Raw genomic sequence first — 24,005 nt, 5'->3', positions numbered from 1 at the left:
TTTTTCTTTTCTTTTTTTTTTTCTTTTTTTTTTTTTTTTTGCTGGGTTTTGTTTTGTTTTTACATGGTCAGTTCCAATTGCAGTGATTAAAGGCAAGGCCAGGCACCAGCAGTTACTTCTTTACAATCTGAATGACATCTTCATGCTCCATCATATGGGTTAAGCCCACTCTTTGAGGGCTGTACTTTGTGCTTGTCCCCTTTGAAGCAAAAAATGGGAGAAGGGTTAGAAGAAGAGTCAGAGACACCTGAAGACAGGGATTCCAGTTGCTGTCTAACACTTACCCACACCAAGGCATATTTGAACTGGCTGGCTAATGATCTGTGAATCCGATGGCACTGCAAGACAGACAGGCAGAAGTTGAAGTATTTACATTCACCACTTTGCAAACAACGTTTTCAATACCCAGGAATTAAACTCAACTCTATGCCAGAATTTACAATAAAGAGTTTAAGAGCCAGTTAAAAGCACTTGAAACCATACAGAACAGATACAGGAATCACCAAGCCCATAAAGCCCCATTCCATTGTTTCCATGTGCTTTTTCACTGGGCTGCATTAAATAATTACTGTTCAAACCTTTTATAGCAGCTGTGAAAGAAACCTGAGGCAGATAAAAGGCAACAAAAGGAGAAGCACAACCAAACACTGACATGTCCTGAGCTTTATGGAGCACAAATCACAGCAGGTCCAGGAGGAACTGCCTTCTGCACACAGGGAAATGTAAAAGATGCAGAAAAATTACCACATGTTCCACAGAGGCCCCTTTCCGTAGAATAATGGCATCTGTAAAGTCTGGTCTCTCTGTGGAGAAACAGAAGAGGGGGGGGGAAAGCATTGGATTTCTATCAAGAGTGTTCTAAAATGCTGACACCATCTCACATCACCTTGTGCTTACTACTCCCAAATTCCTCCTTCCTGCTCCCAGACAGAACAGGGATCCAGTACCCAAAAGCATCAAATCTGCTCTCCACTACCCACAAGTGCAATTACCCACTCAACACAGTCAGCACCTTCTTCACAACCCACCTGATCCGATTCCATCCCAAACCCTTGACTTTAGACAAACAAAACCAGCCAAGTCAAAACACACCTGCTGTTCAAGGAAAAACCAAAATCCCCAAGATTTCAGAGCTTAACAAGCTCAGAAAATTCCTTGATCTCCTCACACCCACCCAAGTTCAGCTGCTCACAACCAAACAGAGCAACTTCTCCCACTGATGTGCCTTCATCAGTGGGAGAAGTTGCAAGTGGGCTATAAAGCAAAAGGAGGATCAAAGTCACCTCCAAGGGCATGGGAATCACCAAATTTCTTACAGCAAGAACAGGAAACTTCTTCTGGGTTGTGATGGGCTAAACAGTTAATCACAGTGTGCATAACAAGGAAAAAGCTGTGAACTTGCACACTTTATTCCCCTATATCATGCAAAGACATGAAAATTCAGCTCTTGCAAAATACAACAGGAAGGCCATGGTGGGATCCACATATGGCAGGATCAGACAGAGCAGGAAGCATTTGCCAAGAGCTGAAAGATGATTAGGGAGGGTGTAATTCCAGCATTTCCAAGGCACCAGCCCTGTCTGCCTTCCATGAGCAGCAGCAGCATCTGTGCCTTTCAAACCTTCTGTTCAGCTCGTGGTCACTTACGTCCCCGTTTCTTGGTGTAGATGCAGGTGAGTGCCAGGTACTCCCAGAGCTTTTCCAGCAAGTAGTCCAGGTTCAGCTTCATGCCACAGCTGCAAAACACCAGGATCATCTGTTTACTGCTGCTGTGATTTAGGGATCCAGAAGAACAAGGTGAAATGTCTTTATAAAGTGCTGGAGAATGAAGGCAAAGTCTTTAATGATGCAAGGAAAGGAAAAACACAAGGTAAAACGACCTTAAACTGAAAGAGGGCAGGGTTAGATTAGATATTAGGAAGAAATTCCTTACTAAAGAGGTGGAGAAACACTGGAACAGGCTGTACAGAGTTTCATGCTCCATCCCTGGAATTGTTCAAGGCTAGGTTGGATGGGGCCTAGAGCAAACTGATCTAAAGGAAGGTGCATGGCAGGGCATGGAATGAGATGAGCTTTAGGGTCCCTTCCAACCTCCAACCCAAACCAATCCATGATTCCAGAAGGGTGAACAGCTTTGAAGCAGCAAAGCCCCAACAGATACATCAGCACTTCTAAGGAAACAAGCCAGACTGTTTGACTCTGTCCTGCAGACATCACAGAGAAGCCAAGCTGCCTGCCTCTCCAGGGGAAGGAAATCTGGGAAAAGCTGCACAGCAGCTCTGCTTCTCACCCCAGAAGCCCTGGGAGAAGTCTCTTCCTGGGAGAAGATAAAGAAAGGGGTGTGAAATGAACCCCACATGAGGCAAACCAGCAGAAAAGGCAACGTGACAGCTCCTACCTGATGACAACACTGTGGGGCCTCCGAGCAAGACGATCCACCTCCTCCATGGATATCTGGTCAATCTTGTTATAAACCTAAACCAAAGGGAAAACAACACAGCCCTTAAAAAGGCAATTCAGCAACATGTACAAAGAACAAGGTAGCTCCAGCACCTGAATCAGAAACACAGATCTTGTCAGAACATAAGCCAAGACTCTCAGTAAAACAAACTATTAAAATTCAGAAGCCTGAATATAAATTTTGGCCTTTTAAAACTCTCCCTTTGGGATGACTTGGAACACGTTCTTTGATTTCATACAGACCCAGTGGCTACAAACAGAGCCCTAAGGGGACCTCTGGCACACAAGGGACCAGATGTGAAAAGTTAAGCACAGAGCTGGCAGCAGGGGAATCGGAGGCTCCACACGTGGGAACAAAGCCCGGCACTAGGATTGGAAACTCTGCTGCTCCAGGGCAGCACCAGCCACAAGAGGGCCCAGGGAGCACACACAGCACACGGCTGCACATCCAAAGCCTATAAAAAACTCCCTGTCGAGCTGTTTTCCACCTCTTAAACCCCAAATCGTTTCTGTTTTAGGAGCCAGGAACAAGGGCATGGAGTAATAGCACAAGAGGGAATGGCTTTAAATTGAGAGGGCAGGGTTAGATGGGATACTGGGAAAATATTCTTCCCTGTGAGGGCAGGGAGGCCCTAGCACAGGTTGCCCAAAGAAGCCGTGGCTGCCCCTGGATCCCTGGAAGTGTCCAAGGCCAGGCTGGACAGGGCTTGGAGCACCCTGGGATAGTGGAAGGTGTCCCTGCCCATGGCAGGGGTGGAATGAGATGAGCTTTAAGGTCCTTTCCACCCCAACTGTTCCATGATTCTGTGAAGCTCCACCATTTCCTTTGGCACAGAAAAGAGATGCTGGGTGTGACAGAAGCCAGGCTGCCCAGGATACTCACATAGAGGCATGGCATGTAGACCCTGTTTCCTACAATCACATCAATGAACTCATCAGGGGAACAATCCTCTCGGAACAGGACCTCAGCGTTGAAGATTTCTGAGGTGGACACTGTCAAGGCCCAAATCCCAACACACCACACGGGCTGAGCTCCCTGGTGACAGCCTCTTGCCAACCAGCCAGCACCAAAGTGACACCAAGGCTGTCACACAGCAGGAAGCACTTAAACCATGAGCTGCTGATGGCTTAAGGGTCTTCCATTTTAGGAAAGGATACTGTATTCATGGAGGATGAGCTGAACCAGCTTCTCAGAGCACTGAGTCAACGTGACAGTGGAGTTGAAGGAGATGCCTCCACCCTTCTTGGGCTGCAGGAGGCAAAAGAGCAATGTAAGAACATTCTGCAAAACCCAGAGCCCCCTCAGCCTGTCCAACATAAGGGGCAGCACAGAGGGAGCTCAGCTTTGAGCAGACAAGCTGTGCCTCCAGGAGCTCAGGAAGCCTCACCTTGAAGTAGATATTTGGTTTGCTTTTGTTCAGCCGGATTCCTACAGATTCCAGTTCTTTCTCCAGCAAGGCCCTGCAGGGACACAGCACCAGTGAGGCTGAGCGTGGCCAGGTGACACCCAGATCTTTCCCTTTTTGATTCTTGTGTTGATACAGCCCTGCCACAAGCCTAAAACCCCCCTAATGCAGGTCAGAGTCTGTGGTGGAAATCCAGGTTGACATTCCCACCTGTGACAGCCGTGCTGTAGGAATGACCCTCCAGCTCAGCACGCGCTCCAGTCAGCAGGATGCTTCTCATGGAATACAACCCCCATCTCACACTCAGCAATTTAATTCCTCATTCCCCCCAGGTGCTCTCCACAATTCCTCAGGGAGCTGGCATGTTTTCAAGCCCAGAGGCCAGGTCACACTCACCTCTGCACCTCGCCCTTGGTGGCATCCAGCATCATGATAACGACGTCTGCTGTCCTGGCCACAGCGATCACCTGCCGGCCTCTGCCCTTCCCTGGCGAGACAGGAGGGGGATGCACATCAGCAACAGGAACCAGCTGAGTGCCCTGACAGATGGGCACTCCTGCCCCATGCAGCAGCTTGAAAGCAAGGAAAAAGATCCTGCAGTGCTGTTCTAGCTGCAGTCAGCTGCTGGAAGCCCTGGCAGCAGCTGCAGCAGCACAGAGGAGATCAGTGCCAGAAGGTGCCTTAGGAAACACAGACACTGTTCTAGTGACCCAAGGGAATGGCTGGAGCTGTGTCAGGGAGGATTAGGTTGGATCTAGGTTAGGATTAGGAAAAGGTTCTTCTCCCAGAGGGTGCTGGGCACTGCCCAGGCTCCCCAGGGAATGGGCACAGCCCCAAGGCTGCCAGAGTTCCAGGAGTGTTTGGACAACACCAGGCACAGGCTGGGATTGTTGGGGTGTCCTGTGCAGGGCCAGGAGTTGGACTGGATGATCCCTGTGGGTCCCTTCCCAGGTGTTTCATGACTCCCTGATTTCCTAAGCTATTTTCAGACAAACCACCAGCCAAGGAGGACAATGACAACACAGAGAGACAAAGCCAACATCTCTTCCCAGAATCAGGAGTCATGGGAGGACTGGCAGAAACTCAGGGAATTACTCAAACAAGGTTAGTGTTTAGCTGTAATTCTCCCTCCTCCTCTCCAGCATCTTTCTATAGATTTCCTCAGTACCAGAAAACAGATGAGCCACTTAACACTCAGGCAAGGATGTGAGAAGTGACTGGCTTGCTTTGGCTCCCACCTCCAGAAAACCATCTTTGTGCTACACATAGACCCTTCTGTGGGCTCAGGGACAGGAATCGTGCCTCACATAGGATCAAGGACTCAAAAATTTGGAAAGACAAAGTAGGAACTCTTGGCCCAGGAAACCTGTGTGTATCTGAGCCACCCAGGGGCACTACTGAGGGCAAATCCCTCCTGTACATGAACACAGACATGAGCCAACCTTGAGCTGCTCCTTCGATGATTCCAGGCAGATCCAGCAGCTGAATATTGGCTCCTTTGTACTGAAAGGGAAATGGAAGGATGGAAAGTTGAAAGCTTCTTGCAGGGCACCTGAGCTGCCCCAGGAGCCCCAAACACGTGCTGGGGGCCCACATCCTGTGGAGAGTGGAGTTGGATGGAACTGGCAGGCCAGGGGAACCCTGCACAAAGCTCATGGCTCTGTCCTGAGGCAAATTCCAGAGCTATGGGCTGTGTTCAGCAGCACACACAGCTTGCATTAGATCCTGACCCCCTAAAGCATCCTGTGACTGCAGCTGGACAAAGCAGCAGGAAAACAGCACAGCAGTCACACATTCCCAAGTTTGGGGAATGGAAAGGAAAAACAACCCTTCTTTTCTTGGTCTAATGAGAAAACTCAGTAATAAACAAGTGCCACATCTCTTAATGTGACAGATCAAACTATTCAGGGGTGCTGCAGGTCTTACAGTACCAGGAAAAAACCCAGGAGACTCTTATTCCTAGGATTTGCAAGGCATTGGCTCTCCAGCCATTGTTGCAGTTCACAGCTCTGCTTGAATGTGTTACATTAAACTCCTTTTCCCACTAATACAGTTATTTTCATTATTTAACTTTCCCTTCCATCCTGAGCCAGATTTCCTCATTACTCTTGGACACTTCTCAGTTTGATGCCCTTTATCATTTGCTTTACTGATGGATGCTGAGGTCACCACTAATAAAACCCCTCAAGGACAGGAATAGCTGCATTTTGTTTTGAAAGTGATCACAGCACAGATTGCCTCTGTAAAGCTTCATTAAAAACAAATCTGTCAAGGTTTGCAGCCAGCTGGTCACTGGCACCGACAGTGGTTATAGAAAATTCAGTTGAGAATTGTTGTACTGCTCTGGTCAGACCAAGAGCAGCACAAAAATCCTCCTCAGGCAGCCAATCCTGAATTGTTCAGGGAAGTGCTACATCAGCACTCATAAGTTTAAAGCAAAATTCAGCTTTGGAGACCTTTGGATGTGCGTGCTCCTTAGTGGCAGCACAAGTGTGGCTGGTGCAAACACACTTGCACAGCTGGAGGAGAATCCTGCTCACCTCTATGACTCCTGGGATGCAGGTCAGCGTGGTGAACTCGTAGGACGCGGCCTCGCTGGCAGTCGAGGTCATTAAACTCAGAAACGTGGACTGAAATGCAAGAGATCAGCATCAGCAGGCAGGAAAATGAGAAGGTTCAGCAAAACAAGCAACACCAAAGTGCTCCTCAGGCTGTGGAAGTTGTGTTGTGGCTGTTCCAGGCACAGGGACTGAGCTGGTGACACTGTGATGGAACTCAAGTAAATCAGTTCTTTTCTTTCCTCAGCACTGCTGGGGCTGGGCAAGAACAACTTTCAGGCAACAACGAGTTCCACAGGGCAGAGCACACAGCATGAAGGAGTGTTTCCCCACCTCCAGCTTTCAGCTAGATCACAGAATCGTGGCATGGTTTGGGTTGGAAGTGACCTCAAAGCCCATTTCATTCCGCCCCTGCCATGGACACCTTCCACTATCCCAGGCTGCTCCAAGTCCCATCCAGCCTGGCCTTGGACACTTCCAGGGATCCAGGGGCAGCCACAGCTGCTCTGGGCAACCTGTGCTAGGGCCTGTCCACCCTCACAGGGAAGAATTTCTTCCATATATCCCACCTAAATTCCCCCTCTTTCAGTGTGAACCCATTCCCCCTCTCCCTGCCACTACAAAGAATCCCTTTCCAGCTCCCCTGGAGCCTTTTCAGGTACTGCGAGGTCTCCACACAACCTTCTCTTCTCCAGCCCCAACTCTCTCAGCCTGTCTCCACTCTCCAGTCCTCTCTCCAACAGTTCCACACCCTCCTCATGCTGGAGACACCAGAACTGTGCACAGGACTCCAGGTGGGATCTCACCAGAGGAGCTTTAAGGTGCCTCCCAACCCAAACCATCCCACGCTGCTGTGATCCCAAACCTGCTCTGCAGCCACTGCTGCAAAAAAAAAAATCTCAGGATTTTTTTCATAGAGGAGCACAGAGAGAAGAAAGAGAAAACAATTTCTATTTCTGCTCCTTGTTTTCCCCATGTGGAATGTGTTTGGAGAATTGTTTCCCTGGGGTGATTGCTTGGTTGGATTCTGGTGAGGATTGTTTGAGCCTGGTGGCCAACCCAACCCAACCCAATCCAATCCAATCCAATCCAACCCAATCCAACCCAACCCACTGTGGCTGGACTCTCAGAGAGGGACACGAGTTGTGAGTGAGTTAGATATGGGAGTTAGAAAAGTAGGTTTGTAGTTTTAGTATTTCCTTTAAATAGAAAATTAATGTATTATAGCATAGTTATAATAAAGAAATCATTCAGCCTTCTGAGCTGGAGTCACACATCAGCATTTCTTCCCCCCGGGTTCACTTGCATTTACAACACCCTGCAAAGCCCAGCCTGGAGACACAGGGAGCACAAACCCTGACTGACCTTCCCCACAGAAGGAAAACCGATCAGAGCCACCCGGGCATCTCCTGATTTCATCACATCGAAGCCCTCGCCCTTGGCAGCTGGTGATTTGGAGGGTTCCAGCAGCTGAGCTCTGTATTTTGCAAGCTTTGCCTTCAGCAGGCCCAGGTGGTACTCTGTGGCTGCAATGACACAAAGCCAAGAGCTGGTTGGCAGAAAGTTGCTGGTGATTCGCTTCTGGGAGCGAGAACCTTCCTAAAAAAGGAAACACTTGTGGATCTTGGTCAGCATCTCAAGCATGGCCAGGCACCGAGCTGCTCCCAGCTGCTCCATCACCTTTTGGAAGCCTGGGCACTGAGAGCAAACCTTCCAGGGACCTGCACAAAGTCAGAGTGGAGGGAAACAGCCAAAAAGTTCCTGAGTTAAAGGAGCAGGTGCAGGAACGAAGGGAGCCAGTTCAGGAGAGAGGTCACAGGGGGAGCAGCCCCTCCTTACACCTGCTCACATTCAGCACCCCAAAATGACCAGATTATTTTCCCCCTCCTCTTGTCAACTTTTAAAGACACAATTAACCCAGAGTTCACATGTGTGAAAGTACTTTCCTGCCTTAGTCCTAGCAAAACACTTCAATTTACACCTGAACCAGGAAAAAAAAAAAGGAAGGTAGCTGTCTTGCTTTGTAACAGATAAGGGCATGAAACCAGGAGCTTCCAGGTTTATTTCTATTATTTACCACAGCCCCCAGCCCCAGCAGCAGCTCCGGCAGAGCCCCCAGAGCTCTCAAAGAGCAGGAGCCTCCTGTGCCAGCTCGAGATGTCCCCGCTGCCAGCCCCGGGGGGGCTGCGGCTGCAGCACAGGGCAGGAGAGAGAGCGGCCCCCGCCCTGCCCAGGGCCCCTCACACAGCCCCAGGGCTCACCCTGCTCCCGGCACCCCCGATCCAGCCCTCCGTGTCCCCAAAGACCCCCCAGCTCCACAACCCCCCCATCCTGCCTCCCCCAGAGCCCCGAGCGGCCCCTCTTCCCACAGAGCCCCTCCCAGACCCCACAACCCCGAGCCCCCACAGCGCCCAGAGTCTCTCCCAGCCCCCCATAGCTCGCAGCCCAGCGGACCCCCAGACTCCCCACAGATCCCAGTCTCCTCTTCCCTCGGAGCCCTCTCAGCCCCCCCATAACTCACAGACCACCTGTGCCCCCACCCAGTCCCTCAGCCCGCGTGCCCGCCCGCTGTCCCCGGGTCCCTCAGCCCCCGGCCGCCCTCGGCACCTTTGTTCTTCTGCGTGCGGGCGATCTCCTTCTCGATCTCCGAGATCTTCTCTAGGATGCCCATGGCGGGCCCCGCTCCGCGCCCGCCGGAAGCGCCGCCGGCTCGGCCGTCCGTCCCCGTCACACGTCCGGGCCGCGCCGCACAGCGAGCTCCGGCCGCGCCCCGAGCCCCGCGCCCTGCGTTCCGCCCGCCGCCACCCCAGGGAGGTGACCCCAGGTGGGGGCGAGAGCGGCGGGGACAGGAGGCTACGGAGGGAGAGGCTCAAAGGGAAAGGGCTCAGAAAGCAGGGGAGCCCCTCACTGGGACTGCCTCCTCTAATTGAGCCTGGATCCTGAAAGGCCCCTGGAGCCGGGGGGGATCGGGCTCTTCTCCCAGGCACCCAGAGAAAGGACACGAGGAACCAGCCTCGAGGGGGCCAGGGGAGGTTCAGGTTGGGCATCGGGAGGAATTTCTTCCCTGAAAGGGTGATTAGATATTGGAACAGTCTGTCCAGGGAGGTTGGTGGAGTCCCCATCCCTGGAGGTGCTCATGGAAAGACTAGATGTGACACCAAGTGAAAAGGTGGGGATCAGTCACAGGCTGAACTCGATGCTCTCATGGGTCTTTTTCAGCTTTAATAATTCTGAGAGTCTGTGAATTAAGGCCATCAGAAGCTGCTGGGATTCCTGGAGAAGCCCTCAAGGAAGGAGATGAAGCACAGCAAGACCCTGGAACCACAAAGTGCTGTGGTGGACAAACACACACGGACACAGACCCCTTCAACAGAATCCATGTTTAATTTGGATCTTGATCGCTCCACAAAACTCCTCCTCGGCCCCCACACGGACACCCTGCTGCAGCCAGAGTGCTTCAAGAGACACCACATCCTCTCCCAAACTCAAACACCCCATTTCTCACCTCTGCCCCCCAAATCCTCCCCTGGGCCATTCTCTGTCACCGCACCACGACGTACAGAACATCTCCCCTCAACTCAAACAGGTCAAAGAAAAGGAAAAACCAAAGCAAAGGCCTTTGAGGAGGGAAAATCCACACACCAACAGCCCCTGCAAAACCCTCAGCTCCGCAACCTGCTCTGCTCCTGCCACACATGACATCCAGACCGTTCTGGATCTAAGCTGAAATTCCCTTCAGGGTGGTGGGAAGAAGGCAGGCACAGAGCAGGACGCTCTTTCCACACCCTTCTCACAACATATCAAGTCTTAAAAACAACCCAACTTCATTGGTTTAGGGATAGTTACACGTGTTAAACACCCCCAGGACCATCCTAAACTCAGCTTCTGGCAACGAACAGGGTTAATTCAACTAAGCCATATCAGAAATCCAGGTGTCCCTCTGGCACTGACAGCCCTGGGGAGCGCAGGGACCACCAGCATTGCACAGACAGCTCCAGAGGGCTGGCAAGAGCCGTAGGAGCTGGGTCCCTGCACTCACACAGCACCTGGGAAGGAGGTTTCACCCCCACACTTGGTCACAGCAGAGCAGCACCACTGGTTTTCACTCTAAAACCAGGACATCTCCCAGCACCGCCCACGAGGAAACCCCTCTCCTTCAAAGGGGCTGAGTTTCTCCAAGAGGAGCAAATTAAAACGGGAACGCACTTCCCAAGTGCTCTGCTCACAGCCCCAAATCACCTCAGTGCTGTCCCTGCACGTCCCCCAGCAACAGCCAAGGCACCAGCACACAGTCCCTGGGAAGGGCCAGGTCTCTCCCTTCTCCCCAGGCATCTCTGTCCACGGGGAGAAGGATTGATCCACGGAGAGCAGCACACGCGAGGCGGGCGAATTCCGCATCATCTCCCGAGACCAGGCACTCCAAAGCCCAACTTGGAATACAGGAAAGGGCTCTCCAAGCCCTGAATCCTTCCTCCTTAAGGCTTAAACAAGTGATAACTGCTGCCAAAAGGGAAATTAGTTAAAAAGAAGCAAAACCCAAAGCACCTCGTGCCGGCACGCGGAGGCTTCAATCTCCTCTCCCAGGTGGAAAATCCATCCTCAGCACCAGCCGTACCACACGTCTGCCTGGAGGAAGCTGGGCTTTAAAACAGCCAGAAAAAAGGCAAACTAAAGTCTCACAAAGCCCCACAGGTGGGGCTGACAAGGTAAAAACACAACTGAGGCCAAGTTTTAAAGTGTCTTTAAAAAAACCACCCCACACGCATGCACACGCTTTGGCACAGGAGCCTTAAGTTGGAACATTCAGTGTCAGAGGGAGCTACTGAGAAGGGTTTTTTAAAAACTTTTTTCTTGTTTCTCCTTGTAAAAAGGTGTCAAGCAGTGTTGGTGAAGCATGAAGGGGGAGTACAAACGCTGAGAGGTCCCAGGGCGACGCTGCTCAGCGTTTGTGCTCTGGTTATGTTCCCAAAGCTTAGCTGGATACAGACACAGATTATAAAAACACAGACATTCCTGGTTTTCAATGTGAAAACAGTAACATGGAATCCAGTACTTGTGCATTTGCCATAGGGTCCTTTGGAAAAGGAACCATAAAAATAGATAATTATTTTTTTTAATAAAAGGTGTTTTTTTGTCTTTTTTTTTAACTTTTTTTTTTTTTTTTTTTTTTTTACCCTTAACTTAAGTAAAGAGCAAATATACACCTACAAGCAGAGTTCAGATCCACTTTACTGAGAGCCTGGAAGTCCGTACATCAAATTAATTCCCAATGGTGTATCCAGACACAGGAACAGCTCCCAGCTCCAAAGGGCTGGCGTTCCTGAAAGATCTGCAGCTACCTTGTTAGCCAGCAAAGCCTCATTCCAGCCCTACCTCAGCCAACACTCCCCAACAGACTCCACAGCTAAGCCTCACACCCGGGACCTGGCTCTGGGAGCATCACAGCTGGAAATCTGGGCAAGAAACCTGAATCCTGGTGATTTCAACCCACATCAGGATATAACAAGGAAAATATAAGCCTTGAGCTTACATTTCCTTATTATTTAGAGGCCAGAGCACTGATTCCAGCTACTGAGAAACAGCTTCCAGAGGAGAGCCGGGAGGAACTTCAGTGACAGAGAAACGAGCTGTGCAACAAGAAAGTGCATTAAAGTAGCTTAAAACCAGAGTAAAGATCAAATGGCCACTCGACAGGAGGGAGAATCAAGCTCCAGCAGCTCCTCGGGCTGGGTGAGTTAACATCCAGGCTCTCTCTCTCTCTCTCTCTGAGTCCAAGGGCAGGAGAGAAGCGTGCATTCCCGTGCTCCCACAGGGACACAGTTCTCCTGGCAGGCCATGCTCTCCTGCCCGTTTGCTTCTGGGCGCTATCAGATGTGGACAGCTGTCATCGGAACTCGTAGATAGGAGCACTGTGCTCGGGAACGTGCGTTAAATTCAATGACTGATACCTGGCAGAGAAGGAAGAGAGGATTACACAGAGCTCCTGCTTGGCAGCCACAGAGCAGACACTCTGCTGGCTGCCCTTCTCTCCCCCTTTACACACCCAGAGTGTTCAGGCATCCAACAGCCACTCCCCACCGTGCCAAAATCCTGGCATCGTTCCTCACCACTCTACAACTCCCTGACAGGAGGGTGCAGCCACGTGGGGGTCAGGCTCTTTTCCCACAAAAGTAGTGATAGGACAAGGGGAAACAGCCTCAAGTTGTGCCAAGAGAGGTTCAGGTTGGATATGAGGAAAAAGTTCCTCACTGAAAGAGTGGTTTAGACCTGGAATGGCCTGCCCAGGGAAGTGGAGGAGTTACCATCCCTAGAAGTGCTCAGAAATCAAACAGACATTCCATTTAGGGTTTAAAGGGAATGGCGGTATTCGGTCAAAGGTTGGACTTGATTATTTTGGAGGTTTTTTCCAACCTTAATGATCCTGTAATTCCCACTCTGGTTCCTCTGAGCCACCTGCAGCAAGGCAGCATTCCAGGTGGGCTGACTGTGGTGGTTTTTTGGACTCCCTTTGAAGTTCAACAACTTTCAAGTTCAAACAGTGTTTGCTACAAGTGCAAATTACACATGACTCTTTCAAAGCTCAGCTAGAGGGAATGTGTCTGAAAGCCTCCTGGTTCCTTCCCTCCCCCTGAGAGCTTCCAGCCATCCTCCACCTGCTGCTCATGACAATGATGCAAGGGAAAAGAGCTCTCCACAGCTACTTGTCTCCAACAAAAAACCCACCAATTAGCTTTGACTGTTCTCTTGTCTTAACAGCAACACCCCAAGGACCTCAGAATACAAAACACTGGCCTGACAAGATTTCTGCCTGAAGGGAGCAACAGCCAAGCTGTTCCTTAGGAGAGAGAACTGAGGTCCCTCACAGCACTTCTTCAGACCCTGCATCATCTTCCCTCCTCCATCCTGCCATCCCAAATTTCCTCCCCTTTTCCATAAGGGCAGCACTTTATACCACACCAATGGACTACACCAGCCTGCTCAGGCCAGCCGTGGCCACATCCCCCCCTTCAGCCCCAAGGTCCAACCACCAGCCTGAATCTCCTGCCTGGACTCTCCCAAGGTTGTGGACAAGCAGGAGAGGAGTCACAGCTTGGTTTAAGTCTTCAGGAGGTAGGAAGCTTCCTTACCATTCTGAACTCCTATGGTAGTAATAGCCCTCTATAGATGCTGCTGACTTCTGGAAGCAGATGTAATAGAAGCCAGCAAAGGAAGCACCACTGATGTCCTTGATGGTGTGATCTGGGACTAGGAACTGCTCCTGCATTCAAAACATAGGCTGCATCTTAAAATGTTGGTCAAATACAGCCCCACCCCACCCCAATCTGCCCTCCCAACCCAAATATTGGTACCCACTAACATGAAGACATTCCTGGCTGAGCACTCCCTGCACTCTCAGCAGCCCAGAGCAGAGACCAGAGTGTCCCTTCACCACCTGCCACTGCAGGGACCTCACAGGGAAGCAGATAACTGAGAACAGAATGAGTTTTAAGAGTGCAAGAGATCAATTTAAACACCCATCTCTTGCAAGCCAGAAGCCCATTGCAAAACTGGGAGTCAGAGCCTGAGAATGAAGAGAAGGCTCCAGGGAGTTCTCACTGCAGCTTTTCAACACTTATGGGAGCTTATGGGAAAGGTGGAGAGGAACTTTGCTAAGTGACAGGAAGAGAGGGCATGGCTACCCACTGCCAGAGGGCAGGGTTAGATGGGATATTGGGATGACATTTTTCCCTGTGAAGGTGGGGAGGCCCTGGCACACAGTACCCAGAGAAGCTGTGGGTGCCCCTGGATCCCTGGAAGTGTCCAAGGACAGGGCTTGGAGCAACCTGGAATAGTGGGAGGTGTCCCTGCCCTAGGCAGGAGGAGGGAACAAGATGAGCTTTAAGGTTTCTTCCAACCCAAACCAGTCTATGGTGACTCTGTGATGATCCCAGCTGAACAACAGAGCTGCAGACTGGCCAGAGCATCAAACACAGGCCCCACACAGGGACTGGAGACATCAATTCTCTGCAGCATCACCAAGCAAGATTTTCCTGTTGTGTTTTTAGCCATGACTGCAGCCCTTAAGGACACAATTAGCTGGCTAGACAAGAGTCATACTGGAACTTGCAAGTACAGTGGGTTTTGGGGTTGGCAGGATGAGATATTTCATTAAACCATCATAGCTGGAAAAGCTCTGAGACATCTCACGTCTCTGTCAGTGCCTTGCAAGCAGCTCAGCAGAGAAGGAGACAGGCAGGGTTTACCTTCCATCTCATGAAGACATAGTCCCCATTTTTTAGATCTTCATAATCAAAGTCATCAGAGTTAAATGTTTTTGCATACTGGTAAAAAGCCTGGAACTTTCCCTGAAACAAAAAAAAAAAAAAAAAAAAAAAAAAAAAAAAAAAAAAAGAAAAGAAAAGAAAAGAAAAAAAAAAAACAACCCAGGATGTTTATTCCAGGAATAGAACTTCTAGTACCAGCTGCTGTTTAGGAGGGAAATCTATCTACTGACACTCACAGCAATATCCAGCCTGGCTGGAGAAGCTCCTGCACTTTCAGAGGAAGATATTTTGACAGAAATACAACAAACATCAAAGCTTGGCAGACAACAGCCAAGGTCAATGGGGGTGGGGGGTGATCAGGTGGCTGCTGTGGCCTCACAACACAGCAGCAGGTGCACCCTGCCCTGAGCAGGGACACAGGTACCAACTACCCTACCTGTGCTTTCCCCTTCTCCACTCCATTTTGCAATAAGTCTCCAAAAATAAGGAGTGTGCTCTCTTAGAGGGTCAAGAGATAGGGATTGCTCCTGCTCCCTTCCAACCCCGAGGCAAACAAGTGGAAAACAAAACATCCCCTCCCTCATCACAGATCACAGCTTGCTGAAGAGACCTCTATTTGCAAAGATCCCAGTGGGAGGAGGGAAACAGCAACAAGGAGAGGACTCCAGGCCTTTCTGCCAGCTCTTGCATTGGCACACACTGCACCTCTCCTCCAAACCAGCAGCCCAGACCCACCCTCTGCTCCCAGATTTATTTACCCAGTGTTTACGATCCACGTCTTCGTCGGCGTCCCACTTGCGCGTTAGGAACGGGTGTTTCTTACTGATTATCTCGCCCTCGAAGAACGTGGTGAGGGTTGGGTACTCCTGGCAGAGGGGAGACAAAGGTGGGGTCACAATTGTCACCTACAGACACAAACCCAAGAGCACACAGAGCTCCATGCACTCAGCAAAAAGCATCTCCCAGGGAGAGCTCTGGGCAATCTGAGGCGGCTGCTGCTCCCATCCCTCGTCCTGCCCCACACCTCTCCAAGGCTGACTCCTCCACACTCTTATTCCAGCCTTTCTTCACTTTATGAAGCCAGGAGCCATGTCAGAGCTGGGCTGTGGGGAAGGATTTGGAACACAAGCAGCTGAGGGGGCTGCCAGGTGGGGGTCAGGCTCTGCTCCCAGAGAACAAGGGACAGGACAAGAAGAAATGTCCTCAAATCGCACCAAGGGAGGTTTGGATTGGACATTAGGAACAATTTAAAAGAGTGGTTAAACGTTGGAACAGGCTGCCCAGGGAACTGGTGGACCTGGCTGGGTCCTGGGGCAGTGGTTGGACTCAAAAATCAGTGGTTGGACTCAAAAATCAGAGGGCTTTTCCAACTCTAAATGATTCCATGGAGCTCCCAGCTGGATGATCACCTGTGACATTTACAGCCAGCACCATTCTCCAGCTGATCCCCTTTGATCAAATCTACACCATGCTCAACCTCTCCACTTCCTATTTTTGGCAGCAGCTTCTCTCACTCCACCAGGGAAAAAAAAAAAACTTCACAGAGCCCCCTTTTGTGTTGTTTTGCAGTTAACACTCACCTCTGTAAGGCCTTTAATCTTCAAGTATCCACAGAGATAGGAGTTTTCCATATCCACATGCTGGAAAAGAGTGTAAAGTCCAACCATAAAAATAGGTATGAAGGTACATGCTTGATCCAAAGCAGTTTCTAACCCTTCCAAAGATAATTTCAGCTCCAGCTGGCACCCACTGCCCTATATTCACAGCACTTTTCCATGATGAGAACCACCTGGAAAGATCATCTGCAGGTGCCCAGCTCACCTCTGGCAGCCTCCACATCCCAGGCCTGCTCCCAAGACAACACCCTCTGCCCAGAACTCTCCAGCAGGAAGCAAATCCCCTTTCCAGCAGGAAGGGATCTGACTCAAAGTGTTCTCCAAGAAAAAGCATCCCTGGAAGAATCACCCACACCCCCAGCATTTTACAGGCCTTTCTCCTAAATCTAAAGCTTTTATGCCATCTGCATTTGGAGTTATCAGGTTGCATCTCTCTGCCTGTGCTGTGCAGAAACTAGGCAAGGATTTGCCTGCTCCTTTAAAAGCAGGGATTTTCCAAGGGATTTTTTTCTTTTCCCCGACATCTCCAGATCCGCTTTCAAAACACGCAGTGAGTTATTCAGGGAAGTGAAAACCTCCACCCGAGAGAAGATGGATCTTCTCCACCTGTGATCAAAGGACAGCAACGTTTCCCTGTGCTCAGCACAGGGAGAGCAGGCAGCCCCCTCTCCTCAGCTGACACATGCAAAACAGCCACGTTTTCGGCACAAAAGCAGCGTTTTTAAGCACAAAACCACAGCCAGCCCCTGCGAGGTGACAGCGTGCAGTGGAGCTGAGCAGCCATGGGATGTCCCCACCACAACAAATCCCACCAGGAACGTGGGGAAACGAACATAAAAATACCCCGCCGGCTTGGAATCATCACTGAGAACCACTGAGGTCGGAAGAGAGCTGAGATCATCCAGCCCATCCTGTGACTGATTCACCACCTTGTCAACCAGACCGCAGCACTGAGTGTGCCACGTCCAGGCTTTCCTTAAACACCTCCAGGGATGGTGACTTCACCATCTCCCTAAGCAGCCCATTCCAATGTTTAGTGACCTTTTCTGCGAAGAAATTCCTCTTAATATCGAGGGGTAGGGTGATGCGGGTGCTGTCGCAAGGGGCCGGCGGGGCGGGAACGGCCACAGCGGCCTGAGGCGAGCGGGTCCCCCCGCTCGCCTCAGGCCGCGGTGGCCGTTCCCGCCCCGCCAGGGCCCGGCTCGCCCCGCCAACCCCCTCACCTGCATGACGACCTCCACCTCGTAGGCGTTGCCTTTGCTGCGCTGCTGCCCGCGGAACTTGGCCCCGCTGTAGAGAAGCGAAGTGGCCACTCCAGGCTGCGCCGTGTTGATGGGGGGCGGCGGCACTAGGCTGCTGGCGGCCGCTCCGGTGGCAGGGGAGGAGGAGGCCGAGCCCCCCGCCCCTCCAGCGCGGCGCCTCTCGCTCCGAACCGGCATCTCGGGAGGGTCCCCGGGCGCCAGCGTGGCCGGGGCCGGGGTGCGGCCGGGGGACGCCGCCCGCTCCGCTCCGCTCCGCTCCGCTCCCTCACGCCGCGGCCGCCGCTGGGTCGGGGCCTCCTGGCAGCGCCTCCGCGCGCTCCCATTGGCCCCCGCGCGCGTGCCTGAGGGGCGTCCCCTGACTCTGATTGGCTGCTGTCACGACGCCGGGGCGTTGATTGGTTGTGCTGCCACCTGGCGCCGCTGGGAAATGTAGTTTTTTTTGTCCAGGCGGCGTGGATTGGTTGCGGCCGCCGGCAAGATGGCGGCGCCCAGGGAGCGGCGCTGAGCGCGGTGGGGACGAGGTTGCTATGTCGTCTGTCGCGATGTGGCGCGGCTGTCGCCGGCTGTGGTGGGCCCACTCCCCGCCCGCTCGGCTCCCCCGACCGCCTCCTGCAGATGCTGGGAGCGGCCCGGTGGGGTCATGTGGGCGCCGGGCCTATGCCCCGCCGACAGGTGAGGGAGCACAGGGGCGGCTCCAGCCCCGTTTGGGGAGGGGGATCCTTCCCTGGGGACCCTCATGCCGGGGCCACCGGGGCAGGGCTGGGATCGGCACGGCCTCGCTGAGCGGCCCCGGGGCTGGGGCTGTCCCCCGCGCCCTTTCCCTGGCGTTAATGTGTGTTTGGAGCGGGCAGGGTTCGCTGGCAGCACGGCCGAGCCCTCACTGAACCAGTTTGTTACGCTTGGTTTTGTGTTTTATTGGGTTTTAGGGATTTTAAGGGAATGGGACTCAGACGAGGGGGTTCAGGTACGTTCTGGCCCACGTATCCTATCCAGAAACTTTGCTGGAATCACGTGGGTTTGAGAACGGTAAAATTAATCTCATTTTGTCGGAGGTGAGGCTGCAGAGTCGCGGTGACTCATGACAAGGTTTTGGGAGTCACTGATGAGCCTCGGGGCTCCTCTGGGGTACACACACTTTAATCTGTTTTTAGAACTGTGCCTGAGGCCCCAAAGCTCACAGGTCGTTGAGCCTGAGCAAATCCTTCAATTTCCCCAGTGGGAATGTGCTGGTTTTAGCCTGGAACAGTAGACCTGCAGCCTGACCTGTTTGCTGTGCCCTTCACGAGACAGATTTATGGGTTTGGGATTTACAGCCTGGTTGCTGTTGTCGGGGGAATGGCTCGTGGATTCTTCCTGCCTTGTGGGAGGGGTGCGAGCCTTTGGGGTGGGTGTAATCCTGCTCTCACAGTGTTAGGAGTGCTGGTAGCAAAGGACGCTGCTCCTAAAATGAGACCTGAAGTTTCCTCAGGCTCATCTTGTTGGTGGAGCAGGTATATTCCTGAGCTGGCCTGGGATGTTTGGGCTGCAGTGTCCTTTGGGGATTAATTTGTCCAGTGTGACTGTAATTGTAGAATCTGGAAAGGCTGACCCTGAAGCAGAACTCCTGAGGAGAGGTGGGACAGGCCTCCTTGGGAAACCAGCCCTGCCACACCCTGAGGCAGCTGAGCCCCCAGCCTGGCAGGATTGTAGCTGGTTCTCTTTGCTCCTGGTGCTTCCCTGCTGCTCACAGCTTGGAAACTGTGGATGAAGGGCTGGATTTTTGTGGCCAGGCCACCTCGACAGCAGCAAAGCTCTGTCTGTTCTGAGCTGTGATGGGGAGCAGGGGAAGGGGCTGAACATTCTCTGTTTGCCCTCTGAATGTTCTCTTTGCCTTCTGTTTCTGTCCCCAGAGAGGAAGAGGTTCTACCAGAATGTGAGCATCTCGCAGGGGGAAGGTGAGTATGGCCACAGGGATGGGATGGGATGGGATGGGATGGGATGGGATGGGATGGGATGGGATGGGATGGGATGGGATGGGATGGCTGATCCCTAGGAGAGGTGTATCACCCCACACCACGTCAGCACCTGCAGCCCAGGCTGTGTCAGTGGCAGGTTTGTCACCAGCTGCTGTGCCCCCTTCTCATCTACAGCAAAGCTGCATGGTGGGAAGCAGCTTCCAGGACCAAGTGTATCCAAGTGATGGTGGGAAACCTGAGTATTCCTGGTCTCTTGCTCCTCTCAGCTCCAGCTCTGAATCTGCTCCTGCTGTGGGGTTGTCTGTTGTTCCTTAGTGCCTGCTCCTCTTTGATTCCCCAGGATTTCTACTCTGATTCCCCAGGAGGCTTTGAAATAAACCTGGACCACCGAAAGCTGAAAACGCCCCAGGCCAAGCTCTTCACTGTCCCCAGCGAGGCCTTGGCCATTGCAGTGGCAACAGAGTGGGATTCCCAGAAAGACACCATCAAGTTCTACACGATGCACCTGGTGAGCACGGCAGGGTGGAGTGCTGAGACCTCCAAATGCAGAATGTGGAGGCAGCAGGTTGTCCTGCTCCTAATGAGCAGAAAGTTAGGACTTTCTCTGGGCTGGCTGGGTGCCTGTCTAGAGGGAATCTGTGTCACTAGTGGAACTTGAGAAGGGGCTGGACAGTGTTATTGGGAATAGTGAGGGGCAGGAGGAAACTGAGCTCTGGAGCAATCCAATTCTTCCCTGCTGCTTAATGAGCTGTTTCCAGGGATTCTGAAAGATTTGAGAAGATACCTATTACATTAGCCATTTTGTAGCCCTGCATCCCTCAGTTGTTCATTTGCCACAGATCCCTCTGCTTCTTCTTGGCATTGTACCATGGAAGTTGCTGCTTTTTCAAGGCTGGAATAACAGCAGTTTCAACTGCTTTTATCCCCAGACCACTCTGTGCAACACGGCGCTGGACAATCCCACGCAGCGAAACAAAACGCAGCTGATCCGAGCAGCTGTGAAGTTCCTGGAGACAGACACAGTCTGGTATGAGATGGGGACCCAGCTGGATTTTGGAAAGAGGGTTGGGTAAAGTGAGGGAAGACATCTGCACTCACCCAGTCATGGCATGGCTCTGTGCTGGTTTTTGCCTGAGGGTTTGAATTAGTTTAGATCAGTCCTGCATGTGCAAACCTGGTTGGAGTCTGTGCACCCAAAGAAGGAGCACTGGATTTGGTCCTCTGTTGAGCTCTGTTTTGGACACCTCCCTGCTGGGCAAGGGTGAGAGCAGTGGGAAATGAAGATCTTGAGAAAAGAAAACATCTTTGAAAGGCCTGTGGGGATCTCTTAGCCAGTCCCTGGTATTCCTGCCAGTACAGATAGCTCAGACTACTTGTACCAGTCCCAAAATTCCTTAAAGTCCCTGTGAGCTGTAGGATCAAGCCTGTTCATGCCCAGGCTCCTGTCCCAACCTCCACTGGCAGCTGCACAGTTCCTGTGGAGAGAGAGGAACAGGCTTCCCCCAGCTGCCCTGCGGCTTTGGTCAGACTGGGGGAGCAGGGAATGCTGAGCTGAGCCACTGGGCAAGGAGAAGCAGGAGTGGCCCCACAGAGAGTTGCAGTGGGGTTTGTGCCCTCCTCTAACTGCTAAACCTCACTTCAGTCTGTGGCTTGGGGCTGCCTGCAGTTTTCAGCTGGCTGGTTCACTGCTCTGTTTTGTAGTAAGACAGAATTGTCCTTCCTGGAATAACAAAAAGCATTGAATTTAGGGAAGAGTTGGGGGATTGTTCCCTGTCACTGCTGCCTGGGTGGACAGCAGGTCCCTGTTCCACTTGCTGTGGGTCTGGTGGGGTCAGTGTTCTTCCCAGAGGTGTGTCCCAGCCTGGGAGTGACCATCCAGTGTGGTTTTGTTCTTTGATGTCCCAGCTATCGTGTGGAGGAGCCTCCAGCCTTGGCAGAACTACAGAAGAACGAATGGGATCCTGTGGTCGCCTGGGCTGAGAAAAGGTGAGAGCTCAAAGGATTCCTGGCTGCTTAAGGCCCTGCCCTGCTGAGCCCAGGAGCTCTGGTGCTTAGAAGTGCCAAGGCCACAGGCTCCATGAGCCCTGGGCTTTGCTAAGGGTTTGGGTGATCATTCCAGGTACAATGTGACAATTGGCTCCTCGACCAGCATCCTGGGGCCAAACATTCCAGCCAGCACCAAGGAGACCTTTGTCAGCCATCTGGCATCCTACAACATGTGGGCCCTGCAAGGTGAGCAGGGCTGGGCCAGTGAGGAGGTGGTTCCTCTCCACAGGGCAGGAGAGTGGCAGGAATGATTTCCTTCTCCTGCTCCAGGTGTGGAGGTTTATGTTTTAAATCTGCAGGCCAGGCCCTGACCTGCTTTTGTCACAGGCAGGGATTCTCTTCAGTGCCACTGGTGTTCAGGATCTGACTGTGCTGTCCCATGAGCTGCTTGCTCCACCTTAGCAGAAATAACTTCTTTAATGCCAAACCTTCTAATGATTTAATCCCTATCTGTTGTTACCAGGAAAAGAAATCAGGCTTAGTACTCCAAAGTGCCCACACTGTGCACTGTCCTCACTTTTTTATCCTTATATCCCACTTAATCTTGCCTGAATCATCTGAATGACACCGAAAGATAAAGAAATGAAGGGAGGTTTGCTTTGCTCCAGACCTGAATGAGCAGCAGGCAGTGAAACCCACAAAAGACACAGAATTCTCGAGCTTGGGTGGATATCTCTTCCCTTTGCACAGGGAAAGGTTGTGGCAGAATAAAAGGAGGTGGTGTCCAGGGCATGGCCTTTGTCACTGCAGTGGCAGGGCCAGCACAATGCTCCGTGCCTGGTGTTAGCCACAGATCTGAGTGCCCAGGTGCAGGTGGGAGGATCACTGGCCCTCCCTGAGGGGGTACCACAGCCTGCCTGTCTCTTCAGATCATGTGAAGATGCTGCTGTAATGCTGCAGAAAACAGCCATGAATCTTGTTTGGTTTGGCTTATTCCCTTCCAGGTATAGAATTTGTAATCACCCAGCTGAAATCGCTGATTCTGTCCATGAGCCTGATTGACAGGCACATTACTGTAGAGAAAGCTGTGCTTCTGTCTCGCCTGGAGGAAGAATACCAGGTAAATTATGTTACAAAACAGCCCTATAATTCAAATAGCAATAATCTCAGCATGACAAATGCATCCCCCACCACAAATAACTGGCAGGGGAAGTGCCTGCTATAGCAGGAGACGTTCCACTCCACCAGTCTCTGTGTCTGAGAGCGTTTGGTGCGTGCTGCTGCAGAGCAACACCACGGGCACACCAGCCCAGAGTGCTCCCAGGGCTGCCAGTTTCTTTTCACAGAGCCCAGATGGCTGCTTTTCTCCCTCTCTAATCTGAAGTGCAAAGTTGTGGCTGACTTCTCCTGCTGAGGGTTATCCAGCCTGGAGGCTTTGGTAGACACCAAGATAGCAAGCTTGCTGGAAATTAGCTTGGTGTGAAGCTCTCCTTGTCCCAAAAGTAGCTGAAGTTGGGAATCTTTTCATCCTCCCGTTAAGAGGCTTTGCCTCAGACCCCAGTACAGATGAAGCACATCCTGATCTCGAGATATCCCTGCCTCAGCAGTCGAGGATCATCTCAGTTCCTGGGGGTAGGGGGGGTTACCTGTGCTTCACAAACATGAGAAGGGAAGCTGAGAGTTGCTTTGAGTATAATCTCTGTTCCTCCTCTCCTTCAGATTCGGCGCTGGGGCAATGTGGAGTGGGCCCATGACTACGACCTGTGTGAGCTGCGTGCTCGCACGGCAGCTGGGACTCTCTTTGTTCACCTCTGCTCAGAGAGCTCAACTGTAAAACACAAGCTGTTGCAGGACTGAGGCAGCTGGGCAGGGCACAGAAAGAAAACGTCCAGCTGGGAATTGCTGGCCTGACCCCAGTGGATGGTAGCCACCTTCCTGCCATTCCACTTTTCCTGGGATCAGCTTCATGTGCTGTGGTTTTGTGGGCAACTCTTCACTTGGATTGCCTGCTGCAGTGCAGCACACAAGGAGGAGAGGTCAAGGTGAGTTTCCTCTGAATCCCCAAGCCAGCAGCTCTGTCCTTTCCTGGTGTCTGTAACTCATCAGAGGAGCTCCCACAGAAGAAATAGCTTCCTGGGCAGGGCACGGCACAGACATACCCAGCATATGCCACATGTCTTCATAGCTGCCAGCTCCTGACACACACTTGTTATGGAAATCTGAAAACAGACTCCACTGCATCTGTTGTTCATCCCTCGGCGTGCCTGTCTGTAACACCAGGGTCTCTGTGTTCCATTAAAGACTCGCCCCTGTGAGGTACCAAAAGCTGTGTGTCTTTGTTTTAGTCACCAAACTGTGGGGTGGGTCCTGAGCTGCCACGTTGTGGACAGGTGCTGGGATGGCTCCAGGTATTGAAAATCACAGGCCAGAGCAGACACTAACTACTGTGTGAACCACTCCATGCAGCTGAGGAGGTAGCAAGGAGACAACTGTATAGT

General features: G+C 52.0%; 3 protein-coding genes across 3 annotated transcripts; 1 reads left to right on the top strand and 2 right to left on the bottom strand.

Annotated features, from left to right (window-relative positions):
- Positions 1 to 9,145, bottom strand: DRG2 (developmentally regulated GTP binding protein 2). The gene is made up of 13 exons (XM_053992376.1): positions 9,032 to 9,145; positions 7,790 to 7,950; positions 6,407 to 6,496; positions 5,309 to 5,369; positions 4,263 to 4,353; positions 3,849 to 3,921; positions 3,619 to 3,709; positions 3,344 to 3,441; positions 2,399 to 2,475; positions 1,648 to 1,736; positions 745 to 803; positions 285 to 338; positions 1 to 199 (listed from the first exon to the last, which is right to left on the bottom strand). The coding sequence occupies exons 1-13, from the start codon at positions 9,093 to 9,095 to the stop codon at positions 113 to 115; spliced, it is 1,095 nt and encodes a 364-aa protein (XP_053848351.1). The 5' UTR covers positions 9,096 to 9,145; the 3' UTR covers positions 1 to 112.
- Positions 9,146 to 9,789: 644 nt separating this feature from the next.
- On the bottom strand, positions 9,790 to 17,889 carry GID4 (GID complex subunit 4 homolog). The gene is given in 7 exon segments (XM_053991859.1): positions 9,790 to 12,372; positions 13,552 to 13,682; positions 14,668 to 14,769; positions 15,447 to 15,554; positions 16,269 to 16,328; positions 17,528 to 17,827; positions 17,830 to 17,889. Coding segments are annotated over 7 exon segments (825 nt in total). The 3' UTR covers positions 9,790 to 12,308.
- Positions 17,890 to 18,004: 115 nt separating this feature from the next.
- Positions 18,005 to 23,827, top strand: ATPAF2 (ATP synthase mitochondrial F1 complex assembly factor 2). Its single transcript, XM_053991858.1, has 8 exons — positions 18,005 to 18,238; positions 19,456 to 19,500; positions 19,884 to 20,029; positions 20,451 to 20,548; positions 21,427 to 21,507; positions 21,641 to 21,753; positions 22,512 to 22,627; positions 23,227 to 23,827. The coding sequence occupies exons 1-8, from the start codon at positions 18,094 to 18,096 to the stop codon at positions 23,362 to 23,364; spliced, it is 882 nt and encodes a 293-aa protein (XP_053847833.1). The 5' UTR covers positions 18,005 to 18,093; the 3' UTR covers positions 23,365 to 23,827.
- Positions 23,828 to 24,005: the final 178 nt, after the last annotated feature.

The sequence above is a fragment of the Vidua macroura genome, chromosome 16 (genome assembly GCF_024509145.1).
Source record: "Vidua macroura isolate BioBank_ID:100142 chromosome 16, ASM2450914v1, whole genome shotgun sequence".
Taxonomy (NCBI): Eukaryota; Metazoa; Chordata; class Aves; order Passeriformes; family Viduidae; genus Vidua; species Vidua macroura.
The sequence above is the reverse complement of the archived record's forward strand: the minus strand, read 5'-3'. Positions and strand labels throughout refer to the sequence as shown.

Excerpts from the sequence above, each read along its gene's own strand:
- DRG2 (XM_053992376.1), bottom strand. The coding sequence starts at position 9,095 with ATGGGCATCCTAGAGAAGATCTCGGAGATCGAGAAGGAGATCGCCCGC. Across the intron at positions 2,476-3,343 it reads TCTACATGCCATGCCTCTAT|GTTTATAACAAGATTGACCA; the intron begins GTGAGTATCCTG and ends CCTTTGGTTTAG. Across the intron at positions 804-1,647 it reads CTACACCAAGAAACGGGGAC|AGAGACCAGACTTTACAGAT; the intron begins GTAAGTGACCAC and ends GTTTCTCCACAG.
- ATPAF2 (XM_053991858.1), top strand. The coding sequence starts at position 18,094 with ATGTCGTCTGTCGCGATGTGGCGCGGCTGTCGCCGGCTGTGGTGGGCC. Across the intron at positions 18,239-19,455 it reads GGCCTATGCCCCGCCGACAG|AGAGGAAGAGGTTCTACCAG; the intron begins GTGAGGGAGCAC and ends TTCTGTCCCCAG. Across the intron at positions 20,549-21,426 it reads CTGGAGACAGACACAGTCTG|CTATCGTGTGGAGGAGCCTC; the intron begins GTATGAGATGGG and ends TTGATGTCCCAG.